General features: G+C 36.0%; 2 protein-coding genes across 2 annotated transcripts; one reads left to right on the top strand and one right to left on the bottom strand.

Moving 5' to 3' along the window:
• Window positions 1–5,867: 5,867 nt before the first annotated feature.
• Window positions 5,868–22,898, top strand: LOC121034337 (olfactory receptor 13F1-like). The gene is made up of 4 exons (XM_040481170.1): window positions 5,868–5,875; window positions 7,180–7,298; window positions 16,547–17,452; window positions 22,855–22,898. The coding sequence occupies exons 1-4, from the start codon at window positions 5,868–5,870 to the stop codon at window positions 22,896–22,898; spliced, it is 1,077 nt and encodes a 358-aa protein (XP_040337104.1).
• A 144-nt stretch (window positions 22,899–23,042) lies between these two features.
• Window positions 23,043–24,206, bottom strand: LOC121034779 (olfactory receptor 13C3-like). The gene has a single exon (XM_040481872.1). The coding sequence runs from the start codon at window positions 24,194–24,196 to the stop codon at window positions 23,258–23,260; it is 939 nt and encodes a 312-aa protein (XP_040337806.1). The 5' UTR covers window positions 24,197–24,206; the 3' UTR covers window positions 23,043–23,257.
• Window positions 24,207–24,860: the final 654 nt, after the last annotated feature.

Here is a 24,860-nt window from a genome sequence, read left to right as displayed (position 1 = left end):
AAAGACCCAAACCCCTAGAGTGTGCAAAATCCATGCATTTTACTAAGGAATGGTAAGTAAAGACAAATAGGCTTTGCAACTTGCTTTTGAGTAGTGTTCCATTCAGTGGCAACAATGGGGTAAAATGAAATAAAACAAGTATATATTGTGATAAAATTTATGATAATACTAAAAACAGTAAAGTCACAACAAAACATCTTCCAGGAATAAATAATAAATATTTTACCTGGTTCTGAAGGATAAGTAATCTTTTTCCAAATGGAAAGTGGGGAATGGACATTCTAGGTGAAGCACACAACAGAACAACATTTTCAAAGGAAGATGTGGACTTACTCCATGAGTTTGTTGAAAGGAAAGAGTCAGAACAAGATTTAGGTGCTGTATTTAATAAGATGTCAGTAGGGTTGTATTTTAACTATGATTAAATACCTAGAAGGACTAATAAGATGGACCCAATATAAAGATTACATAAATTCAGAATTGAGGCTTCTTTTTGTTTCCACATAGTTAAATCCCTTAAAGTCCTGCTAGGCTCCAACACTTGTTCTTAGAAGAGGGCCACACGGCTGTGGCTTTCCTGTAATTTTCTTTGGAAAAATCTTCCCAGGAGGGTAAGTCCAATGGCTTCTGCCCAGTTCTACTCATAGCCATGCTCCTTCTGTTTTAACAGTGTTAAGCGGAGGCAATGGTTATGGACCAATAGAGCATAATTAGCCCCTTTGTCATACAAAAGGACATATCTAATATATTAATAAATGACATAAATTGTTTTAACAGATCCACACAAATCACTGGCCTTATTAGAGAACAAAATGTAGTAGCTTCAAATGAAGACAAATTTCTGGATTGTCAATTTTCTTCTAATTAATCTGCAGTATCCTGCCTCACAAGATGCCATATGTATGGAATGAAAATGCATCATTTATCCACAAACTGGGATTTATAAAAAAAGCTAGATATCAGCTCTTGGGATTTGGACTTCTTAGTGGAACACATGGTAAAGAAAGCCTCCTTAGTCTTCTGTAACATAGGCCTCAGTGGTATCAAGGGTCAAGGGCCTAGAGCCAGAAGGAATAATTACGGGCCTTTCAGTGGTAAAATATACCAGTAACACCAAAGGAATGTGCTATTTTAAATTGTATTGATGACATAATCTATAGTGATCATATAATCTGATTTGCATTCAATAGTCCATGTCTGTTGTCCCAATATACTTGTTAATAGCACCCTGTTTCAGCTTCGAAAGTTTGCTGGTTTGTATGATAAGTGATATTGTGGCCCTTGTCACAGGGTAGAGTTGCTCAGAAAAACTGTTGCTTAATTTCTACCAGACTGGGAAATTGGTGGGTTCTAAGGGTTTCTTTCTTAGTGAGGTACCAGTGCAATATTTGTACTTTCTTAGACATGCGTTGTTGTGGCTAAGACCTTTTCATTGCTTCATTCTCCGAAAGGTTACCCTTTCATCAAAACAAATGGAACATAAATATAATATAATAAAGAGGTTTGTGGGGAAGTTAAGCCCTTTCAGCCCAAAATTTATTATCATCTATCAATTTCTATAGAAAAATCTGCTGGGGTTATGCCTGGGATTGTGTTAATTCTAAAGATAAATTTAAGGAGAATTACCTTAACAATAGTAAGTAGATTCATCAACATTGTGTATCTATTCATTTATTTTGGTCTTCTTTAATTTCTTCTAGAAAGTTTTGAACTTTTGGTGTGGAAGTCTTATTTCTAGATAAATTCAGTTTATTCTTTAATATTTTTGATGGTATTTTAAGTGGACTTAAAAAAAAACAAACTTCCTTCCCAGTATTGCTCTATTTGTGGTTCCATATAAATTTTAGGTTTTTTTCCTATTTCAATGAACAATAACCTTTGGAATTTTGATAGGGATTGCATTGAATCTATAGATTTGGGTAGTATGGACATTTTAACATTATTACTTCTTCAAATCCATGAGCCCAGAATATTTTTCCATTTACTTGTGTCTTTAATTTTTTTTATCAATGTCTTATAGTTTTCAGTGTACTAGTCTTTCACTTCCTTGGTCAAATTTATTCCTAGATATTTCATTCTTTTTGGTGCAACTGTAAATGGGATTGTTTTTTTAATTTCTCTTTCTGCTAGTTCACTACTATAGAAATACAGCTGGTTTTTGCATATGGATTTTGTGTCCTGCAAATGTTACTGAATCATTAATTAGTTCTAAGCTTTAGGGTTTTCTATATATGATATCATGTCATCTCTAAATAGAAACTATTTATTTCTCCTTTTTAATTTAGAAACATTTTATTTCTTTTTCTTGCCTAATTATTCTGACTATGACTTCTAGTACTATGTTAAATAAAAGTGGGGTTATTGGGCATCCTTGTCTTGCTCCTGATCTTAGAGGAAAAGCTCAGCTTTTCATTGTTGTATGATATTGGCTGTGGTCTTGTCATATATGGACTTTATTATTTTGAAGTATGTTCCCTTTATACTCAGTTTGTTGAGAGTTTTTATCAGGAATGGATGTTAAATTCGTCAGTTTTTTAATGGATCTGTTGAAATGATCACGTGAATTTATCCTTCATTCTGTCAATGTGATGTATATATTGATTGATTTGCAGATGTTGAACCATGCTTGCATCACTGGAATAAATCCTACTTGATCATGGTATATTACTCTTTTAATGTATGGTTGAATTCAGTTTGCTAATATTTTGTAAAAGATGTTGCCTGTTTGATATTTCATTGATTTATTGTTTCCTTTCCTTCTTTCTTGTATACCAATTGCATGTGGGTTAGACTTTGATTTTGTCTGCAGGTACTCTATTCTTTATCACTTTTATTCTGTTGTTGAACCAATTCAGTGGATTTTAAAATTTCAGCTATTATACTTTTCAGTTCTAGAATTTCCATTTGGTTCTTTTTACAATTTTTATTTCTTCACTGAAATTTGGTATCTTTTCTTTGCTTGTGAGCATATTCTCTTTTATTTCATTTAAGTAGTTATAAGGAGTTGCTTTATCACCCTTTCTGCTAATTCTAACCTTTAGGCTATCTCAGGCTTGGTTTCCATTGACTGCCTTTTTATCTTGAGAGTAGGTCACATTTTCCTGATTCTTTGTATGTTAAGTAATTCTGGATTGTATCATGGACATTGTAAATGTGATATTTCGAGACTCTGAATTCCATTAAATTCCTCTGAACAGTTTTGATATTTTGGTTTTAAGATAAACCTGGTTTGACTCAAACTAACTCAATCTTTTTGTTGGTAGTTTACATCCTAGTTTAAGATTTTTGTTTTTTCATCTTTAGCTAGGTTGTACATACATGGCACATTGGTCAGAGAACTGACCAAGATTTTTACACAGAATTTGATATCTTTTCTTCTGTATTTCCCCTTTCTGAAATCCGCCCCCCCCCCTCAACTTTACACTGGCTGTATTTCCCCTGAACTCTGAGGTTTGTCCAGAAGGACTGCCAGTTTATTATCAGTTTTTACTACTTCATGCAGTGCTTAGTTGAGCCTATAGGCATAAAAATGTGAAACCTACACCAAAACATTACTTTTCCAAAGTAATTTTAAAAACAATTTTCTACAAAATTTATCATCTCTAAGATGCTTGAGTCTGGTACAAGCTTATTCAGCTGTAGTGGAAGTAGCAGAAATCAGAAGTTCCCTCTTCACATTTTATGACTAGAATGCTTGCACCTCTTGTTTTCTCTGTGATGGATCCCTTCTTCATTCATTAACTGATCATAATTATGTTGTTTCTTAATATACCTCAAAAACAAAGTAATGCTGACATTTGGAATGGAGGACATGCTACAATGAATAAGGAATTTGAAATCCTCCTGAGGCCAGAGTTGATCATACCATAGGGTTAAATAATATGGAATACTCAGTCAGATTTACATGTATTATTATCCTATTAAGAACCCTTTAATAATGTTGCATTATGTGACGACACGTGGCTCATGGGAGGAACCTATTACATTTTTTTATCTTTCTCTTTTCTATTTGGCTCTTTAGTCTCTTCCTACCCTTAGTATACCCCTGGTGTACTCTTTCCTTTATCAGGTAAAATGAAGGCTGACCTCCAAAGTTCCCTTTCTTCAGCTACATCTTCTTTCATCACTTTTTGCTAATGCTCCCTCCTTTTTGTAACTTATTCACATATAACCATCTAGGAATCCATGATTAGCCACCTTATTTTCCAGAACTCAGAGAACAAATGAGTAAGGTAAGTGATGGGATGAGAAGTAATATTTAAATAATGCATATGTACATAAAATGTGCTAGCTAATTAGATAAGTTATATATGCTATTTTTAAGTTCCTTTTCATTAATTCATTCTGGTGGAAAATGCAATGTATGTATGATTGTCCCTTGCTGTGTCATTCACATATAGACACTCAGGAATCCTTGCTTAATAGCTTATTTTCAAGAACCAGAGAGCAAATGTGAAAGACAATAGATGTATAAGGCAGTATTATTTAATAAATGCATAATATATACTATGTGGTGTACTAGATGTCATAATACATAACCTTTTGAAATTGTTTTCATTAATTAATGAAAATAATGTTGCTTTCACTTTTGTGTTGATTACTTTTCTCATTTATTCAACACTATATGTGCCTGTTAGGGGCTGGGGACTCAGTGCTGGCTATTACATTGTCCCTACTTTCAAGGATTAGCTTCAGATGGCTTTGTAAGGTAGATAAGAAAATTTAGGCCCATATAAAGGTCATACAGTTCTTAAATAGCAGCCAAAAGTTAAGTCCATTTTCTGTCTATATTGCTTATGTTAATTTTGGAGTATGTTTGAGGAATAAGTTAAATACCAAGAGATATTTCAGGAGGAAACAAAGAACTGTGAGAAATTCTTTAAAAGTGAAGAGAGGTTGTCTGCTACTGATGTTGCCATTTCTCTGAAGAATTACCATTTTGATTCTGAATTTTTATTTTGAATCAGTCTTTTCATTTGTGCTATAAACTAAATGTGGTGTGTGTGTGTGTGTGTGTGTGTGTGTGTGTGTGTGTGTGGTGTTTGTGTGCATGTGTGGCAAAAACAAAGCAAAACAAAAAATCTTTGTCTTCCAAAGTATTTTGACAATTTTCTTCAGCAATCTCACCACCATATGTGTGGAATTAATTTAAAATTTGTTCTTAAAAATAAAATCTGAGTTTATAGTGCAGAATTAGAGTAGAAATAAAATCAGAGAGGTGATTATATCTTAAGAAACACCACTGTATATTACAACTGAATAGTTATTCAAAGGAGACATTTTTGGGGGAACTTTTTCAGCATATTTTATTCAGTTGTAACTTTATCATCTTTTTCCCCTACATTTAAAGATTAGCTGCTATTTTACAAAAGTATTTGGAATTGTAGTTGGGGCATGTAATAATATATAAAGCCCACTTCTCTTATTTCCCTGTGTGGTATTTCACATAGTTGGACTTATAACGTTACTATTCTTTTTCCATTTCAACAGTTAATGACTACTCACTATTTTTAATTAACTTGACATTGGACTTCATACAGAGAACAGTGAACCATAGTTCTGCCATTGGAAACATTCCAGAAGCTAATACATGGTTATAACAAGGAAGAAAAATTGCTATAGTAGGTAAGGGTCAGGATAACACAGAAGAGGGAGGAACTAACTCAAGGGCGTTATTGGAAGGTTTACAGAGGATGTAACACTTGACCTATTTCTTCTGTCATTGCTAAGATTTCACTACAGAAGGAGAAATCTGACAATGGGGAGGAATAACATTTGCTATAGTCCTTAAATGAGAAAGAACATGAAATAATCAGGTAACTACACAGTGTGTGGAATACAATACATGTGTAGGGAATGGGGGCAACATGGGCAGGTAACAGGAACACATAATGTAGAGTTGGAAATGTAGGTTGGGGTCAAATGAGGTCTCTGGGTAAAATTAAAAAAAATAAAACAAGCATATGGGGCACCTGGGTGGCTCAGTCTGATAGGTGTCTGACTTCGGCTCAGGTCATCATCTAGTGGTTCATGAGTTTGAGCCCCACATCAAGCTCTGTGCTTACAGTTCAGAGCCTGGAGCCTGGTTTAGATTCTGTGTCTCCCTCTCTTTCTGCCCCTCCCTCACTCACGCTCTGTCTCTTCCTCTCTCTCTAAAAAATAAACATTAAAAAAAAAACAAGTGTAAGCAAACAAATATTTCAAAAGTATTTCCAACAAAAGTTACTAAAAATAATTTTTTTTTGCTCAGTAGCTATATGTGTTGGGTTTTCTTGGAAGGGCTTAATTTCAAATATTTTTGTCTTGTTCACATAAGTTTACTTGCATTTCTCAGACTGCTTAGCCCCACCTTTTCATGAAACCATTGTCATTTTCAGAAAGTGTTATAATTAGACTATTGATCTTGAAATCTCTAACTCTGAAGTTCTGTGATTCAACATATGACCACCTGTTGTTCTCTTTATATTGAAAACCCTTGCCTCAACATATGTGAGCTTCTTTTGTGCATGAACTTAAGGATATTATTTTCTCATATTTTTCTCTAGACCTAGTGTCTCTCATTAATTTTCTTGTAGCCCCAGGTACTTCCTTATTCCTTAGGTTATAAATGGTAGGATTGAGCATGGGGTTGACTACCCCATAGAAAAGGATAATCAGTCTGTTTTAAGTCAGTGTCTTTGGAATTTAGCTTCATATACACACAGGAAGAGGAGTGTCCCATAAGATACAGTCATCACTAATATGTAGAAAAGGCCTTTTTTCTTCCTTTAGCTGAATTAATTTTCAGTACAGCATAGATGATGAAAATATGGAAAAAAGACATTAGTAGGAATGGAGCAGATGAAAATATTACATTTCCCAACATTATTAAACTTTTATTCAAGAAAATACCTGTTCAGGCCAGCTTTATTAAATTCACACAAAATGATTAATGATATTTCTTGCAGTGTGAGTATATTTTGTGTCATTCCATTGAGAAAGCCTAATCCCAGGAGATAGTTGCCATCTAAACACAAAGTGCCTTGCTTATGATGATGGGCTATTTCAGAGATTTGCTGATGACCATGTAGAAGCCATATGTTGTCACTGCTAGGAACACACAGTCTGTGACCCAATTACATAAAGAGACATTTATATAATACAACCTGTCAATGAGAGGGTATTTTTTTTTTATAATAGGAAGTTTGTCAGCATAGAGGTGACAAAAGAGGATGCATACCAGATATCCAGGAAGAAGAGGCTACCAAAGAAGTACATGGGCATGTGGAGGCAGGATTCCAGGAGGGTTGATGACCAAGGTGCTGTTCTCCAGGAGGATTACTAGGTACACCACTAAGGACAGAACAAAAAGGAGTTTTTTTGCCAATTCCTTGGTACTCAGATCTCTCAGAATACACTGAATTTCAGTTGTCCAATTGGTCCTTTTCATTCCCCTTTTCATACCTGGAATAAGCCAGAAAAAGAAACAGCATATGAGTTAAGTGGGTGGTCCTATATTATATAAAGTAAAAGGTGAGTAGGGTGGAGGTCCAACAATTATGTGAGCCCTAGCTGGAGTGGTGGTAACAGCAGTGTGTTTGCTTGTGGGATTCCTCTTCTAGTTCATAAAGCAACTGAGCCACATCAGTAACCTATTAAAAATTCAGGCTTCTGTGCTCTGTTTTCTGAAATTGTGATGCACAAGGTCTGAGGTATGGAAAAATTATTTGCATTTTAACAAACGTGTTATTTCTGATACAATCAGTCCACAAACTCCACTTTAAAAATCAATGTTTTAGAAACAGCATGCTTTATTCTTCTCAACAAATATTTATTTATTTGATTTTACAGTATGATAGCCACTAACAACATCATTTATTTAGAGTTTTATAGTTTAAAAATGTGTTCACACACATTAATTATTTTTTTATCACTATATTCTCTGAGGAAAATTAAATCCAGAGAGAAGAAATTTATATAAAATCATTAAGTGAAGAAACTGCTATTCAAATCTGGTCTTCCCGATTTTAAATCTCATGTATTTTAAACTATATTGTCATCCAAAAATTCTATAAGTTGGCTAAAGGGTGGGAATCAGGCACCTTTAAAAAATGCTCTTCAGATGATTTTAATATGCAAATAAGGATTAAAGACACTGAGCTAGTGGTGTCTTGCAAACTTTAGTACATATGTGAACCACCTGGGGGAATCTTTGAAGACTGTCGATTCTGATTCAGTTGGGCTGAGGTGGCTTCTGAGACCTGCACTTATTAACATGTTACTGGGTGATGCTGATGCTGCTTTCTACAGAACACATAGGTCACAAGGCCTCTTAGATCAACTCTCTCCAATACCTTGGAGAGCAACTTTTGGCGCTTCAGTTGTGTGTAGAATAGTACTTGGATAGTAGACAATGTGAAACTGAACATTATGGTGAGACTTGGAAGTGAGACTTCTGTGTAGTTTATTGCAAACAGTTTCATGTTCCTTAGATTTTAGATATATAAGCAACCAAATTACATGTGGCCTGTCCATCTGAGTCATTCATCTTCCACTTGTTGAATTTGCAGTTAGGGCCAATATTTTTTTTTAAAGAAGGAGTTTGAGTAAGCTAAAGAACCTGAGTTGTGTGCTAAGTGCATGGAACAAATGTCTTCAATTTGAAAAAATATTAAAGAGTAAATGTTAGCAAATGAACTTCTTGTTTATAGTAAATGAATCACAGAATGTCCTTTTAAAAACAGGTCTTCATATTTTTAACCACAGTTGAAAAATATTTCCCTGATAAATAAATTAATTGATCCAAAGGATGAGTTACTACTTAGTATTTTCAAGCAATGGCTGTGGAAATGTTAATATGATTTGCCTTGTGCTAGCCATTTGACAGTGAGTTATGCTATTCGCTGAGGAAACAATGGTCATACCACTTAGTCAATATAGAAGGAAGCTTATAATCCTATTGGCTATGGGAAAGAGGGCCCATATCGAGTTTAAGCTGCACAAAACTATGCAGGTTTACAAAGAGAAAATAAGAGGGGGTGGGTAGGCCAAGATATACTCCTGTTCAGTACTGTTTATGAATGGAATTTGAATTACTGCAGGAGCATAATCAACCTACTTTTAGTCTGCCAATAAAACTCTGATAGAGGCTTTGAACAAGCATCAGTAATCTGGAATCTATACTGAAGCTGTTTTAGGGAAGATATGGCTCAGGTCAAATGTCATTTGTTCCCTTTTAAGTTTTCCAAAATGTTAATTCCTATTTGGAAATTATTTTCAGAAAATGATCATTTATTACTGAGACTAAAGTGGTGTATTTTGTATACTAACAGCCCCCAAATGGTTATACTGTCAAAAGATTTTACTTACAGTCATTCCTATAGGAAACCACCCATCTCTTTTAATGCTTTAAAAAATAAAATTGAGTAGAGGTCATTATTTATATTTCTCTTGCAATGCTAGAATAGCTCCTTTAAGAGGCAGTTGATAGATTCCAAATATTTCATTCTTCAAAAGAGTACTGTGTTGAATACATTTGTGTTGAAATGCTTCCTGCATTTTTGTTTACTTCTTTATAACATGGAGATCCAGAGCTGTTTGTGTAAAGGAAAGAAAATAATTGAGGTTACTGATAGTACTTAAAAATTTCTCTTTATTTCTCATAAGATTTGAAGTTATAGATAATTTTTCCATCATCATATGCTACCTTTTTTTAAAAGTTTTTACTTAAATTCTAGTTAGTTAACATACAGTGTCAAATTAGTTTCAAGTGTATGATATACTGAATCAACACTTCCACAAAACACCCAGTGCTCATCACAATAAGTGCACTCCTTAATTCCCATCACAAATTTAACTCTACCCCCACCCACCCCATTAACCATCAGTTTATTTTCTATAGTTAAGAGTCTGTTTTTGCTTTGCCTCTCTTTCTTTCACCCCTTTACTCATTTATTTCTTAAATTCCACATATGAGAAAAATCATACGGTATTTGTCTTTCTCCAACTTATTTCACTTAGCATAATACTTTCTAGCTCCATCTATATTGTTGCAAATGGCAAGATTTTGTTCTTTTTTTATGATTGAGTAATATTCCATTGTGTGTGTGTGTGTATGTGTGTGTGTGTGTGTGTGTGTGTGTGTGTGTGCACGTGCATACACACATACCTTCTTTATCCATTTATTCATGGATGCATACTGGGCTGTTTCCATAATTTGGCTATTGCAGATAATGCCGCTATAAACATTGAGATGCATGTGTCCCTTTGAATTAGTATTTTTGTATTCTTTGGGTAAATTCTTAGTAGTGTAATTGCTGGATCACAGGGTAGTTATATTTTTCACTTTTTGAAAAACTTCCATACTTTGGCTGCAACAGTTTGATTCTCACCAAAAGTGCAAGAGGGTTTCCATTTCTCCATATCCTCACCAACACTTGCTTCTTGTGTTGTTGATTTTAGCTATTCTAACAGGTGTGAGGTGGTATCTCATTGTAGTTTTGGTATGTATTTTCCTGATGATGAGTGATGTTGAGCATCTTTTCATGTTTGTTAGCCATCTTGGATGCCTTCTTTGGAAAAATGTCTGTTCATGTCTTCTGCCCACTTTTTAATAGGATTACTCAGTTTTTCAGTATTGAGTTTTATAAGTTCTTTATATATTTTGGAAATTAATCCTTTAATTAGACATGTCATTTCAAAATATCTTCTCCATTCTGTAGGTTACCTTTTAGTTTTGTTGATTGTTTCCTTTCTGTGCAGCTTTTTATTTTGATGAAGTCCCAATAGTTAACTTTTGCTTAACCTCAGGAGACATATCTAGAAGGAAGTTTCTATAGCTGATGTCAAAGAGGGTACTGCCTGTGTTCTCCTGTAGGATTTTTATGGCTTTAGGTCTCATATTTAGATATTTAATCTATTTTGAGTTTATTTGTGTGTACGATGTATGAAAGTGGTTCAGTTTCATCCTTCTGCATGTTGCTGTCCAGTGTTCCCAACATCATTTGTTGAAGAGACTATCTTTTTTCCATTGCATATTCTTTCTTGCTTTGTCAAAAATGATTGACCGTATAGTTGGGGGTGCATTTCTGAGTTTTCTGTTCTGTTCTATTGATTCATGTGTTTGTTTTTGTGTCAGTACCATGCCATCTTGATGACTACAGCTTTGTAATATAACTTGAAATCTGGAATTGTGATGCCTTCAGCTTTGCTTTTCTTTTTCAAGATTGCTTTGTCCTTTTGGGGTCTTTTGTAGTTCCATAGAAATTTTAGGATTGTTTTTTCTAGCTTTGTGAAAAATTCTGGTGTTATTTGGATAGGGATTGCATGGAATGTGTAGATTGCTTTGGGTAGTATAGACATTTTAACAATATTTGTTCGTTCAATCCATAAGAATGGAATGCTTTTCCATTTTTTTTATATCTTCTTAAATTTCTTTCCTATGTATTCTATTTTAAGAGTACATATCTTTTACCTCTTTTATTAGGTTTATTCCTAGGTATTTTATGTTTTTTTATGCAATTGTAAATGGGATCAAAACTTTGATTTCTCTTTCTGCTGCTTCAGTTTTTATACATTGATTTTATATCCTGTGACTTTCCTGAAATCATGGATCAGTTCTAGTAATTTTTTTGGTAGAGTCTTTCGGGTTTTCCCTGTAAAATATCATGTAATTTTCAGAGAGTGAAAGTTTGATTTCTTTCTTGCTGATTTGGATGACTTTTGTTTCTTTCTGTTGTTGATTGCTGAGGCTAAGACTTACACTACTGTGTTGAACAACACTGTGAGAATGGATATCCCTATCGTGTTCCTGATCTTTGGGGGAAAGCTCTCAGTTTTTCCCAACTGAGGATGATATTAGCTAAAGGTCTTTCTTATATGGCTTTTATGATGTTAAGGTATGTTCCTTCTATCCCTACTTTCTTGAGGGTTTTATCAAGAAAGGGTGCTGTATTTTGTCAATGTTTTTTTCTGAATCTATTGAAAGGATCATATGGTTCTTATCCTTTCTTTTATTAATGTGATACATCATGTTAATTGATTTGTGGATATTGAACCACCCATGCATCCCAGGAATAAATACCACTTGATCATGGTGAATACTTCTTTTAATGTACTGTTAGATTCTATTTGCTAATATCTTGTTGAGAATTTTTGCATCCATGTCATTAAGGATTTTGGTCTCTAATTCTCCTTTTTAGTGGGGTCTTTGTCTGGTTTTGGAATCAAGGTAATGCTGGCCTCATAGAATGGATACGGAAATTTTTCTTCCATTTCTATTTTTTGGAAGTTTCAAAAGAATAGATGTTGTTTTTCTTTCAAGATGGCAGAGCAGCATAGAAGTTCTCAGCTTGTCTCATTCCTGAAATGCAGCTAGATCAGCACCAAACCATTTTGCATACCTAGGAAATTGGTCTGAGGATTAACACAACAATTTGCATAACTTGAGCCACAGAACTCAGCAGGTATGCGGTGCAGAGAGGTGAACTAGGGGAGAGAAAAGCCGCAGAAGGTAGGGAGCTGTTTTTGCAGAGAGAGGACAGAGAAAAGTGGAGAGAAGGTGGTGTGCAGAAGAGTGCAGGAAAAGCGCTCTCCCTGAAAGTAGCTGGAAAGAAAGAGAAAGAATGGAAACTCTCACAAGGGACTGAACAAGAAATCTGTACCTCAAAACCAATGACGGGGAGAAAGAAGAGGGTTTCAATGCCATTAGTATTCTATAAACTGTAGAGTGTAGAGTCAGAAATTCCAGAGCTTAATATCTGGCCATGCTCTGGTGAGGAAGCAGGGTGATTCCCAACGAGTGGGCAATGGGGTCCAAGGGGTCTGTGGGCCACACAGAGAGAAGTGGTTCCCCTGCTTGGAGGGCGTTTGGTAGTGCCATACAGCTTCCCCACAGGTAAATGTCCTAGTGGACCCCGGAGAATAGCCACATTTGCTGGTATTGGGACAAGGACACCAGAATGCAGTGAAACCTGACTCTTCCTGTGTGTTGTGATTTGCCATAATCTCTGAACCTTTGCTGCTGTGTGATCGAACAATTATTATCTGGGGCAAGCCAGCACCTGGCCATAATCTTTGGACTTCTGCCACAGCACAGGCCCACAAATGTTTTCTAGGGCAAGCTGACATTCAGCCATTGCTCAGTGAGACCCTCCTCCGGAGTGTTAGAGCGATCCACACCACAGGTTCTCTGAAGGGAGGGGCTTGGAAGCACAGCCCCACCTGAGATAAAACTGTGGGGGAGGTACCACCTGGCAGGCTGATGGCTTGGGCACAGAAAAGGTAGAAGTGGGGGAATGGATAAAAGCCTGAGACAAAGGAGGGGTGCTTGATTGTGGGTCGGTGAGAGTGCAAAGTTCCTGTATCAGAGCTGGGTGAAGCCATTTCCACCTCTCCGGCACAAGGGCATGCACGCCACAGATTCACCCCAATAAGCTAAGCAGCGCCACCTAGTGGAGAATGGAGCTGTTACACCAAGTCATGCCCAACTGCGCCTTCCAAGCACATCCCCTAGAAGAACACAAGTCTCTCCACCTGCTTGGTGTACAGACTATGGAGGACTTCATAGTTTGAGTTCTAGGGGAAACTGGATGTAACTTAATTCGGGTTTCATTATGTTTGCTGATTCATCTATTTTTCTTCTTCTTTGTTTAAATTGTTTTATTTTTTCTCCTTTCTTGTCTTTTTCTTGGATACAGAAAGAAAATTTTATTTTTATTTTCTGTATGAAAACATTTTAAAAAATTCTTTTTACTATGTTTTTTTACTTTTTCGTAATTTTTAAATTCTATTTAACTTTCTTCATTTCATTTTATTATATTTAATTATATACTTTTTTTAGTTTTTAAATTTTTTCTTACTTTTTTTTCTTTTCTAATCTTTCAATTTTTTTCTCTATTCTATAAAGCTTCTTTCAACAACCATACCAAAACATACTTAGGATATAGCTTTCTTTATTTGAGTTTTTCTGTTGTTTTTAATTTTTTTAATTTAAATTTAAATTTTATTAATTCACTTTCTTCCTCCAAAACGACAAAATGAAGGAATTCACCCAAAAACAAAGAATAGGAATAAATGACAGCCAGGGGCTTAATCAACACAGATATAAGCAAGATGTCTGAACTAGAATTTAGAACCATGATAATAAGAATACTAGCTGGGGTTAAAACAAGCATAGAATCCCTTTCTGTGGAGATAAAAGAAGTAAAATCTAGTCAGAACGAAATTAAAATTGCTATAACCGAGATGCACTCTCAAATGGATGCCATGGCAGCAAGGATGGATGAAGCAGAGTAGCAACTCAGTGATATAGAAGACAAAATTGTGGAGAATAATGAAGCAGGAAAAAAAGGGAAACTAAGGGAAAAGAGCACGATACAAGAATTAGAGATATCAGTGACTTATTAAAAAGGAATAACATAAGAATCATAGGAGTCCCAGAAGATGAAGAGAGAGAAAAAATGGTAGAAGGTTTATGTGAGCAAATTATAGCAGAAAACTTTCCTAATCTGGGGAAAGACACAGATTTCAAAATCCAGGAAGCATAGAGAACTCCCATTAGATTCAACAAAAACTTAACACCAAGGCATATCATAGTCAAATTCACAAAATACACAGACAAGGAAAGAATTATGAAAGCAGCAAGGGGAAAAAGTCCTTAACCTATAAGGGAAGACAGATCAGGTTCGCAGCAGACCTATTCACAGACACTTGGCAGGCCAGAAAAGAGTAGCAGGATATATTCAATGTGCTGAATCAGCAAAACTATACGGTCAAGAATTCTTTATCCAGCAAGGTAGTCATTCAAAATAGGAGTGATAAAGAGTTTCTCAAACAAAAACTCAAGGATTTTGTGACCACTAAACAGCCCTGCAAGAAATTTTAAGGGGATTTCTCTGAGTGGAGAAAAGATGAAACAAAACAAAAAAGACCAAAAGCAACAAAGACTAGAAAGGACCTGAGAACATCACCAGAAACTCCAACTGTACAGGCAACACAATAGCACTAAATTCATATCTTTCAGTACTCACCTAACCTCAATGGATTAAACACTCCAATCAAATGACATAGGGTATCAGAATGGATAAGAAAATGAGACCCATATAGATGGGTCTTACATCTTACAAGAGACCCATTTAAACCCTAAAGATACATTCAGATTGAAAATAAGGGTATGGAGAACCATCTATCATGCTAATGCTCACCAAAAGAAAGCTGGAGTAGCCATACTTGTATCAGACAAACTGGATTTTAAAATAAAGATGGTAACAAGAGATGAAGAAGGGTGTTATATCATAATTAATGCATCTATCCACCAAGAAGATCTAACAATTGTAAACATTTATACCCCTAACATGTGGGAACCCAAATTTATAAATCAGTTAATCACAAACAAAGAAACTCATTGATAATAATACAATAATGGTAGGGGACTTCAATGCCCCACTTACAACAATGGACAGATCATCTAAACAGAAAACCAACAAGGAAACAATGGCTTTTAATGACATACTGGACCTGATGGACTTAATAGATATATTCAGGACAATTCACTTAAAGCAGGAGAATACACATTCTTTTTGAGTGCACATGGAACATTCTCCAGAATAGATCACATACCAGGACACAAATCAGCTCTCAACAAGTACAAAATGATCAAGATCATACCTTGCATATTTTCAGACCACAACACTATGAAACTCAAAGTCAACCACAAGAAAAAATTTGGAAAGACCACAAATACATGCTATAGTGATTGGATGCATGTTTATCTTCTATTTATATTCCTTAGTTTACAGATATCCATCTGTTATATTACATAATTAGTAGTTATATGAAATGCAACTAAATCCTTTTGGGATTTAACTTTTATAAATTTTTTTTTCTTTTCCCAGCAAACCTCCTGTGGTCTTTAACTCGATTAAGACTAATGCATTTTTAAAAAAGGTTTATTTATTCATTTTGAGAGAGAGAGAGTGCAAGCAGATGAGGGCAGAGAGGGAATGAGAGAGAATCCCAAGCAGTCTCCATGCTACCAGCATGGAGCCGACACTGGGCTCAAACTGAACCCATGTGGGGCTTGAACTCATGAACCATGAGATCATGACCTGAGACAAAACCAAAATTCTGAAGCTCAACCAACTGAGACACCCAGGTGCCCCAGGTCTAATGCCTTTTTTGATTAAACTAAGTCTCAAAATGTCTCAGTGAGCAGTGTCCCTTACATAGAGTTGGGATTCTTACTTTCTGTGTTCTCCTAGCACTCTAGGGTGCACTTATATCATGTTATTGTAATTATTTATTTACTTGATTATGTGATATTTTATCATGAGTTGCCTGAAAACAGCTTTTTACATAATTCAAAGAGATCTTCAGTGACTTGCAGTATATTCAATAAATGTTGAATGAATGAATGAATAATTAATATGGTATTTCCAGAATAATGATCCTTTTAATGTACCTCTAACAAAAACCCCTTGAAAGATGGTAGAATTTAGTTTTTAAAATATATATAATGTATATTTTCATTCACTACTATAGATAATCACAGAGGCATAAAATGGCCAAGACAACTTGACAGTCATTTCCAATTTTATTTTCCTGGGGTTTACTCGTTACCCCAAAGTTGAGGTCATCATATTTGTGCTGTGCTTGCTGATGTACCTGATCACCCTGCTGGGTAATATCATTCTGATGTCCATCACCATCCTGGATTCCCACCTACACAAACCCATGTACTTCTTCCTCAGCAACCTCTCCTTTTTAGACATCTGGTACACCTCTTCTGCTCTTACTCCAATGCTGACAAACTTTGTTTCAGGGAAAAACACCATCTCATTCTCAGGATGTGCCGCTCAGATGTACTTTTCTCTTGCCATGGGCTCCACTGAGTGTGTGCTTCTGTCCACGATGGCGTATGACCGGTATGTGGCCATCTGCAACCCTCTGAGATACCCCATCATCATGAACAAGAGGGCTTGTGTGCAGATTGTCGCTGGCTCCTGGATGACAGGCTGCCTCACCGCCCTGGTGGAAACAGTATCTGTGCTGCAGCTGTCTGTCTGTGGAAGTAGCATCATCAATCACTTCACTTGTGAAATTCTGGCTGTCTTGAAACTAGTTTGTGTGGATACTTCCAGGGTGCAGTTGATCATGCTGGTGATCAGCGTACTTCTTCTTCCTATGCCGGTGCTCCTCATTTATGTCTCTTACGCATTCATTCTCTCCAACATCCTGAGAATCAGCTCAGTGGATGGTGGAAGCAAAGCCTTTTCAACATGTGCAGCCCACCTGACTGTGGTGGTTTTGTTCTATGGGACAGCTCTCTCCATGTACCTGAAGCCCTCCTCTGTAGATTCACAGGAAATAGACAAATTTATGGCTTTGGTATATGCTGGATTAACCCCCATGTTGAATCCTATCATTTATAGTTTACGGAACAAAGAGGTAAAAGTAGCTGTGAAAAAATTGCTGATTAGGAACCCTCTGTGTGCTTTTTTAATCCCCCATAGCAAATCATAACATTAGTCTAAGGGATGTATTGACGTGTTCAATACGCACCAGAACATTGGACTAAGAGGGGAAGACACTCATTTTAAATAAGATGTGTGATTTCCTAAGTTTCCTCCTTGACTGATTGCTGAAGCTCTAAGATAATATAGACATATGTTACATAAGCATATCTGAAATCTTACATAAATAGACTTATGATGACAAACTTCAATTTTATTTTGGGTTATAGACTGTAAGTATAGCTTTAAACATTAAGCTAGTGTATTGTTAGTATTCAAAATTATGTACATGTAATATACAAATGTAATAACTATAGTAGACTTTTTAGATAGTTTATTATTAACCTTTGTTTTAGCCTGAGTTGTGTCCCTGCAAAACTTATGTTGAAGCTCTAACCCACCAGTACTTCAGAATGTATTTACATTTGGAGATAAGGCCTTTAAAGTGTGATTAAGTTAAAATGAGGCTATCAGTGTGGGCCTTCATTACAATTGGACTTATGTCATTATAAGAAAAAATTTAAGAAATTTAGACACACATGGGTACTCCAGGGTTGCTCACACACAGGGGAAAAGACCTAGCAAGAAAGCGGCTATCTGAAAGCCAGGGAGAGGCTTCAGAAGAAATCAGATCTGCCAACACTTTAATCTTGGTCTATCCTCCAGAACTATGAGAAAGTCAATTTCTGTTGTCAGGCAATCCAATCTGTGCTATTTTGTTATGGTAGTATTAAGAAACCACTACAACCTCCTTTAAGCATTGCTAAATTTAATGGGAGTAATTGCATATTCTACAAAGTATAACTGTGTTTTACATGTGTGGAAATATTTGTGGATGCAGATAGATGTGTGTGATGTGAATTTCTATGTACAAATGGAGAAGGTCTGCACAAATATATACTGAATAGAAATGGGGTAGAGGGATGCTAGTCTGCAAAAATATCAGAGAATTTAGCAGTTTGTTGTTGGTCTTCAAGTGCTGACATTAATTTCGTAAATTCAAAGAAGCTGCAGGATGTTTCAGTGAAACTACAAGCACCCTTCCCTTTTTTATTGTGCTTTCCCCTGACACCTAGATGCTTAGATCCAAGGGTATAAATGAAGCTATAAGCATTTAGAAACAAAATACATGATATATTTATATTATAAAATATACAGTATCCCAAACCCACTAAAATGGTGAGAAATGCTGAAATATAAGACATATCTTATTGTATAAGCCATAATATACAAAGAACTTAAAAATGTTCACTCATCAGTATTTGTAACATTTGTATGTCCTTTCTGGACCAGATGACTAAATGTGAGGTCAGTGTGCAAAACTTATTTGCTCTTTATCATGAAGTTGTCACAAGAGTCAATAAAATTGTGATGGCTTGGATCCAGAAAGCAATGGTATGAAGAAGATAGGATGAATATGGGAATTACCGGGTTGTAGGGCTGGATTCGATTTCTCAGATATGAATAAACAGTCATCAAAGATGATTGGTCCATTGGTGTAAGTAAAGAACTCTGATGCAGTCGTTGATTGGATGACACGAGTAGCGTAAGGATGATGACTTCACAAAGATAGGGATGTAAGTCGGTTGACTGGTTGGCTGTGCATTGATGGTTAGACTTACAGGTGAAGACAGATTTGTGAAATCTGGGCAAGAAATTAGGTCTAAAGCTATATATATGTTGGTAAATCTTTTGCAAAGAGATGTAAATTGAGTACTAGGTGTGGATGATGTTTTCTAGCGTAATTTAGGGCAATTATCTATAAAATTTTTGTTATGTTTTCCTGTTATTGGTAAGAACTGTGGTAAAGGTGAAAGAATAGTACACATGGGATCTAGAGTAAATTATCCAAAGTATACAGAAATGCTGATTCAAAGGGGCACATGCACCCCAGTGTTTATAGCAACACTATCAACAATAGCTAAATTATTGAAAGAGCCCAAATATCCATTGACTGATGAATGGATAAAAAGAAAATGGTATATATATACAATGGAATATTACTTGGTGATCAGAAAGAATGATATCTTGACATTTGTAAAATGGATGCAACTGATATGTATTATGCTAAGCAAAGTAAGTCAGGCAGAGAAATACAAATATCATATGATTTAACTCATATGTGTAATTTAAGAAACAAAACAGATAATGGGGCCCAGGGTGGCTCAGTTGGTTGGGCGTCCGACTTCTCCTCGGGTCATGATCTTGTGGTTTGTGAGTTCAAGCCCTGTGTCAGGCTCTGTGTTGACAGCTCAGAGCCTGGAGCCTGCTTCAGATTCTGTGTCTCCTCCTCTCTCTGCCCCTTCCATGCTCTTGCTCTGTCTCACTCTGTCTCTCAATGATGAATAAACGTTAAAAAAAAAAAAAAGAAACAAACAAAAGAGATGAACATAAAGGAAGGGAAGCAAAAATAAGATAAAAACAGAGAGGTAGGCAAACCATGAGAGATTCTTAAATACAGAGAACAAACTGAGAGTTGCTGGGAGGGAGGTGGGAGGGGGGATGGGCTAAACGGGTGATGGACATTAAGGCAGACACTTCTTGGGATGAGTGTTACATATGACTGTTATGTGTAAATGATAAATCACTAAATTCTACCCCTGAAGCCAATACTACACTATATGTTAAATAACCTGAATTTAAATTAAATAAAAAGAATTACAATTTTTTGGGGTGTCTATATAAGCTTAGTGATCTTAGGCGATTTCTTTTTTTTTAATGTTTATTTATTTATTTTGAGAGAGATAGTGTGTGAACACACATGTAACCAGGGGGACGGTAGAGAGAGAGGGAGAAAAAGAGAATCCCAAGCAGGCTTCATGCTGACTATCCCCTGCAATGCAATGCATGGCTCTATCCCATGAACCATGAGATCATGACCTGAGCTGAAATCAAGAGTAGGACTTTTAACCAACTGAGCCACCCAGGCACCCCAATCTTAAGCAATTTCTTAAACATCCTAATCCAATTTCTTTGTCTATAAAATGTGAAGTTAATTTAATCTATCAATATATTTATAATAATTATTTAAAATTATTTAAAAGTTAGCAAATATGCTAATTCCAAAAGACCACCTGTGAATTAGCTAGGATGATAGGTGTATCACTTTGACAGAGTCAGATTTTGATCTTTTTTTTTTTTTTTTTTCTTGATAGACTCTAGTTTCAGTTAGTTTGAATTTACCTGTGATTTCAGGGTGCCTGGGTGGCTCAGTCAGTTAAGCATCCAACTTCGGCTTAGGTCATGATCTCTGGTTTGTGAGTTCGAGCCCGTGTTAGGTTCTATGCTGACAGCTCAGAGCCTGGAGCCTGCTTTAGATTCTGTGTCTCCCTTTCTCTCTGTCCCTCCCCTACTGACAGTCTCTCTCCCTCTCTCTTTTTCTCTCTCCCTCAGATAAATAAAAATTAAAAAATATTTGAATCTACCTGTGATTTCAATGTATTGAGAAACATCTATGAGTGTGTTACAAGTCTAACCTATCACTCTGGTAGTGTTTAGGGATATAAGCATAAAATACCCCAAGTTATCTCTTTCTCTCTCTGTCTTTCCCTCTTTCTCTGACAGTCTGAGCTGAGTCATTCCATATATGGGTGTCCTTTTGATTCTACTGGGTTCTGACTACCTGAACTGGGCCTCTCTTTCATGTTGACCTTTTACTTACTCCATCAGGCCCCAAACATCCTGCTGGGCAGAACAAGCAGGGATTCCTTTCTGAACTCTGTTGGGTTGTTGAAACCTTTGCTGGGTGGCCCTTGAACAGAGCCACTCTCCTCATCCAGCTCAGGCTGTGGCACTGTACCAGGCAACTCACCTGTATTACATACAAATAGATGTTAGGTAATCACATAAAAAATAAAAGTACAATTATTATTCGCTAGCAATTTCAAGGGGATTTCTTTGAAAGGAAATATTTAAAATAAGATTATTGCTTTTGATAGAATGAAATTCTCAGTATTCCTTAAGAAGTGTTTATACAATTGATAGATATTTTTTCAGCAGTTGCTCATTACAGAATAAGTATACACTGATATGATTTTTGCCTTACCCAGACCAAATGACCTCTTTTTTAATAGAGACAGAGAGAGAGACACAGAGTGTGAGCAGGGGAGGGGCAGAGAGAGAGGGAGACACAGAATCTGAAGCAGGCTCCAGGCTCTGAGCTGTCAGCACAGAGCCCAGCGCAGGGCTTGAACCCAGGAGCTGTGAGATCATGACCTGAGCTGAAGTTGGACACCCAACCAACTGAGCCACCCAGGCACCCCACAAATGACCTCTTGAGTATATTTATCTTTCTTTTATCTTCCCTTACATTTCTGTACATTTAATATTAGCTGATATTTTATCCATAACTTTTCGATGTGTTATTAGTCAATGAAATGATACATAAATTCAAGTTCTCTTATATCCCTGTATTAAATCAAGTACTTAGACTATATTTTACTATTATTTAAAAATGTTAAATAAGTAATTACTTACTGCCTACTGTTTAAATTTATTTGACATTAGACTTCATACAGAGAACAGTGAGTTCTGCCATTGGGTGGATTTCAGAAATGAACAAATGATTATAGTGTAAAAGGAAAATAGCCATAACAGATAAAGTTCAGGACAGCATAAAGGAGGGAATAAGTAAGCGGGCAAACTTTGGAAGGATTTGTAGAAGATCTCACACTTGAATTGTGCTTAATAAGATTGCTAGGCTGTTACCATAGAAAGAGAAATGTGAGGATGGAGATGAAGTGGCATATGCTGTTGTCTTTAGGTGTAAAGAACATGATATAATTGGAGAAGTAATAGTGAATGTAAGACAGCATGTGCAAACATGGGAGAAACATGAGGAGGGAAAGAAGGGGAAATATGTACCTGAAAAATTAGGTTGGAGTCAGGTCAAGTCCTTGGGTAAAATAAAAAGCAGTAACAAACAAACAAAAACAAACACAAAAATTCAAGTAGTTCTCTCAAAAGGGAACCGAAAGATACATGTTTTATTTGTTCAGCAGACATACATACATATGGTCCATACATTAAAATGGTTTGAGATAAGATATTTCAACTTCATGATGATGTGAAAGTGATATGCATTCAGTAGAAACCACACTTTAAAATTTAAATTGTGGTCTTTTCCTGGGCTAGTAACATGTGGTATGATACTCTTGTTGCGCTAGGCAGTGGCAGTGGCCCCAGCTTCCAGTTTGAGCCACATGATCACAAGAATAAACAACTGATACACTCATAACTGTTTCATACCCATACAACCATTCTGTTTTTCAATTTCAGTACAGTGCTCAATACGTTATATGAAATATTCAACACTCTATTGCAAATAGGCTTTATATGAGATGGTTTTGACCAACTATAGGCTAATGTAAGCATTTGCACATTTTCAAGGTAAGCTATGATGTTCAGTAGATTAGGTGTATTAAAGACATTTTTGACTAATGATATTTTCAAATTTTGATGGGTTTATCAGGACATAACTCCATCAGTTGAAGAGAATCTGTACTGGATTTTCCTGGAAACATTTAATTACATCTTTTTTCTTATTCCTTAAATTTTACTCTTAGTACTTATACTAGTTGTGTCTACATTTTTGTAACAGTCATTTTCATAAAAAGGGAAAGCTAGATAATTATCTTGAAATTTCTTTCCAACTCCTAAATTCTGTGATCCTACATACAATCTTTATTTCTTTTGCTCTGTTTGAAATAAAAGCCTTTTCCTCAAATATATGAGTTTATTTGGTGCATGAACTCGAAGATGTAAGTTTTTCATCCTTTTCTCCAGAACCAGTGTCTACTCATCAATTTTCTCAAAGCTCCAAGCACCTCTGTGTTCCTCAGGCTATATATGATAGGATTGAGCATGGGAGTGACTACTCCATAGAACAGAGCAATCAATTTGTCAATAGCAGAGTCTTTGGACTTTGGCTTCATATATATGAAGAGGATTGTCCCATAAAACATGGTCACTACTGTTAAGTGGGCTGAACAGGTAGAAAAAGCTTTTTTTCTTCCTTCTGCTGAATTCATTTTTAGTACAGTAGATAGGATGAAAATGTAGGAGATGCAAATTAACAATAATGGAATATACAAAAATATTACATTGCCCAACATTATAGCAATCTCATTCAAGGAAATATCTGCACAAGCCAGCTTGACAAAAGCCATTATTTCACAAACAAAGTGGTTAATGACATTTTTTCCACAAAAGGGCAACCGTATTGCAAGAATAGTTTCTGTCAGTGAATTGAGAAAGCCCATTCCCCAGGAGAGGGCTGCCATCTGAATACAAAGTGCCTTGCTCATGATGATGGGGTATCTCAGAGGGTTACAGATAGCTACGTAACGGTCATATGCCATCACTGCTAAGAGCACGCATTCTGTGCATGCCATAGTGTAGGAGACAGACATCTGAACAACACACCTAGTGAAGGAGATGGTTTTTTTCTTTGATAGGAAGTGAATCAACACTGAGGGGGTAAAGGAGGATGTGTAACAAATGTCTAGGAGGGAAAGATTACCAAGGAAGAAGTACATGGGCGTATGGAGGCGGGAATCCAGGAGAATTAGTATGATCAAGGTGCTGTTCCCCAGCAGGATCACCAGGTACATCATCAAGCACATGACGAAAAGGAGTTTTTCCACTTTGGGGTACTCAGAAAGTCCCTGCAGAATGAACTCAATCTCTGTCCAGTTCGTCCTGTCCATTTTATTTTTCTATACCTGGAGTAATCCAGAAGAGAAAACTGCATGTGAGCATAACGCGTCAGTGCATATTACCATGTGCAGTGAGAGATCGCTGGGGGAGGGGCACCAAGTGTGTCCACACTAGCTGGAGTGGTGCTAAGAGCTCTGAGTTTAGCGTTTTGAATTTCTCTTCTGGTACATATAGGAAGGGATTGAAGACGTGTAATAATTACATTGACCAGCTCTTTAAAAATATAGGCTCTTGTATTCCATTTCCTGAGATAGTAATACACAGTTCTGAGGCAGGAAAGAACTATTTGCATCTTAACAAACATCTGTTATTTCCTATTCTTTGGACCCACAGCCTACATTTTGAATATCATCATTTTGGAGAGAGTATGCTTCATCTTTTATAAATAACTATGTATTTGATTTTATTTCATGGAAGTCATAAACAATATTATTAGTGCAGGGTTTTATAATTTAATATATTCACACATATTACTCATTTTATCATCACTATAATTCTCTGAGGAAAGTGAAATTCATAGAGGTAAAATGTATATAAAAACAGAGTGTGATCCACTATTCCAATTTATTTTCTAACTTTATAGCACCTGCCAGTTTAAAAAAATATTTTTTAATGTTTATTTTTGAGAGAGAGAGGGAGAGCACGCGCACATGA

The sequence above is a fragment of the Herpailurus yagouaroundi genome, unplaced genomic scaffold, assembly GCF_014898765.1.
Source record: "Herpailurus yagouaroundi ecotype Mexico unplaced genomic scaffold, PumYag 160, whole genome shotgun sequence".
In the NCBI taxonomy this organism is placed as follows: domain Eukaryota; kingdom Metazoa; phylum Chordata; class Mammalia; order Carnivora; family Felidae; genus Herpailurus; species Herpailurus yagouaroundi.
The sequence above is the reverse complement of the archived record's forward strand: the minus strand, read 5'-3'. Positions and strand labels throughout refer to the sequence as shown.

Excerpts from the sequence above, each read along its gene's own strand:
- LOC121034779 (XM_040481872.1), bottom strand. The coding sequence starts at position 24,196 with ATGGACAGGACGAACTGGACAGAGATTGAGTTCATTCTGCAGGGACTT.
- LOC121034337 (XM_040481170.1), top strand. Across the intron at positions 7,299-16,546 it reads CAGGAGGGTTGATGACCAAG|ACAACTTGACAGTCATTTCC; the intron begins GTGCTGTTCTCC and ends AAAATGGCCAAG. Across the intron at positions 17,453-22,854 it reads AGCTGTGAAAAAATTGCTGA|GTAAGCATTTGCACATTTTC; the intron begins TTAGGAACCCTC and ends CTATAGGCTAAT.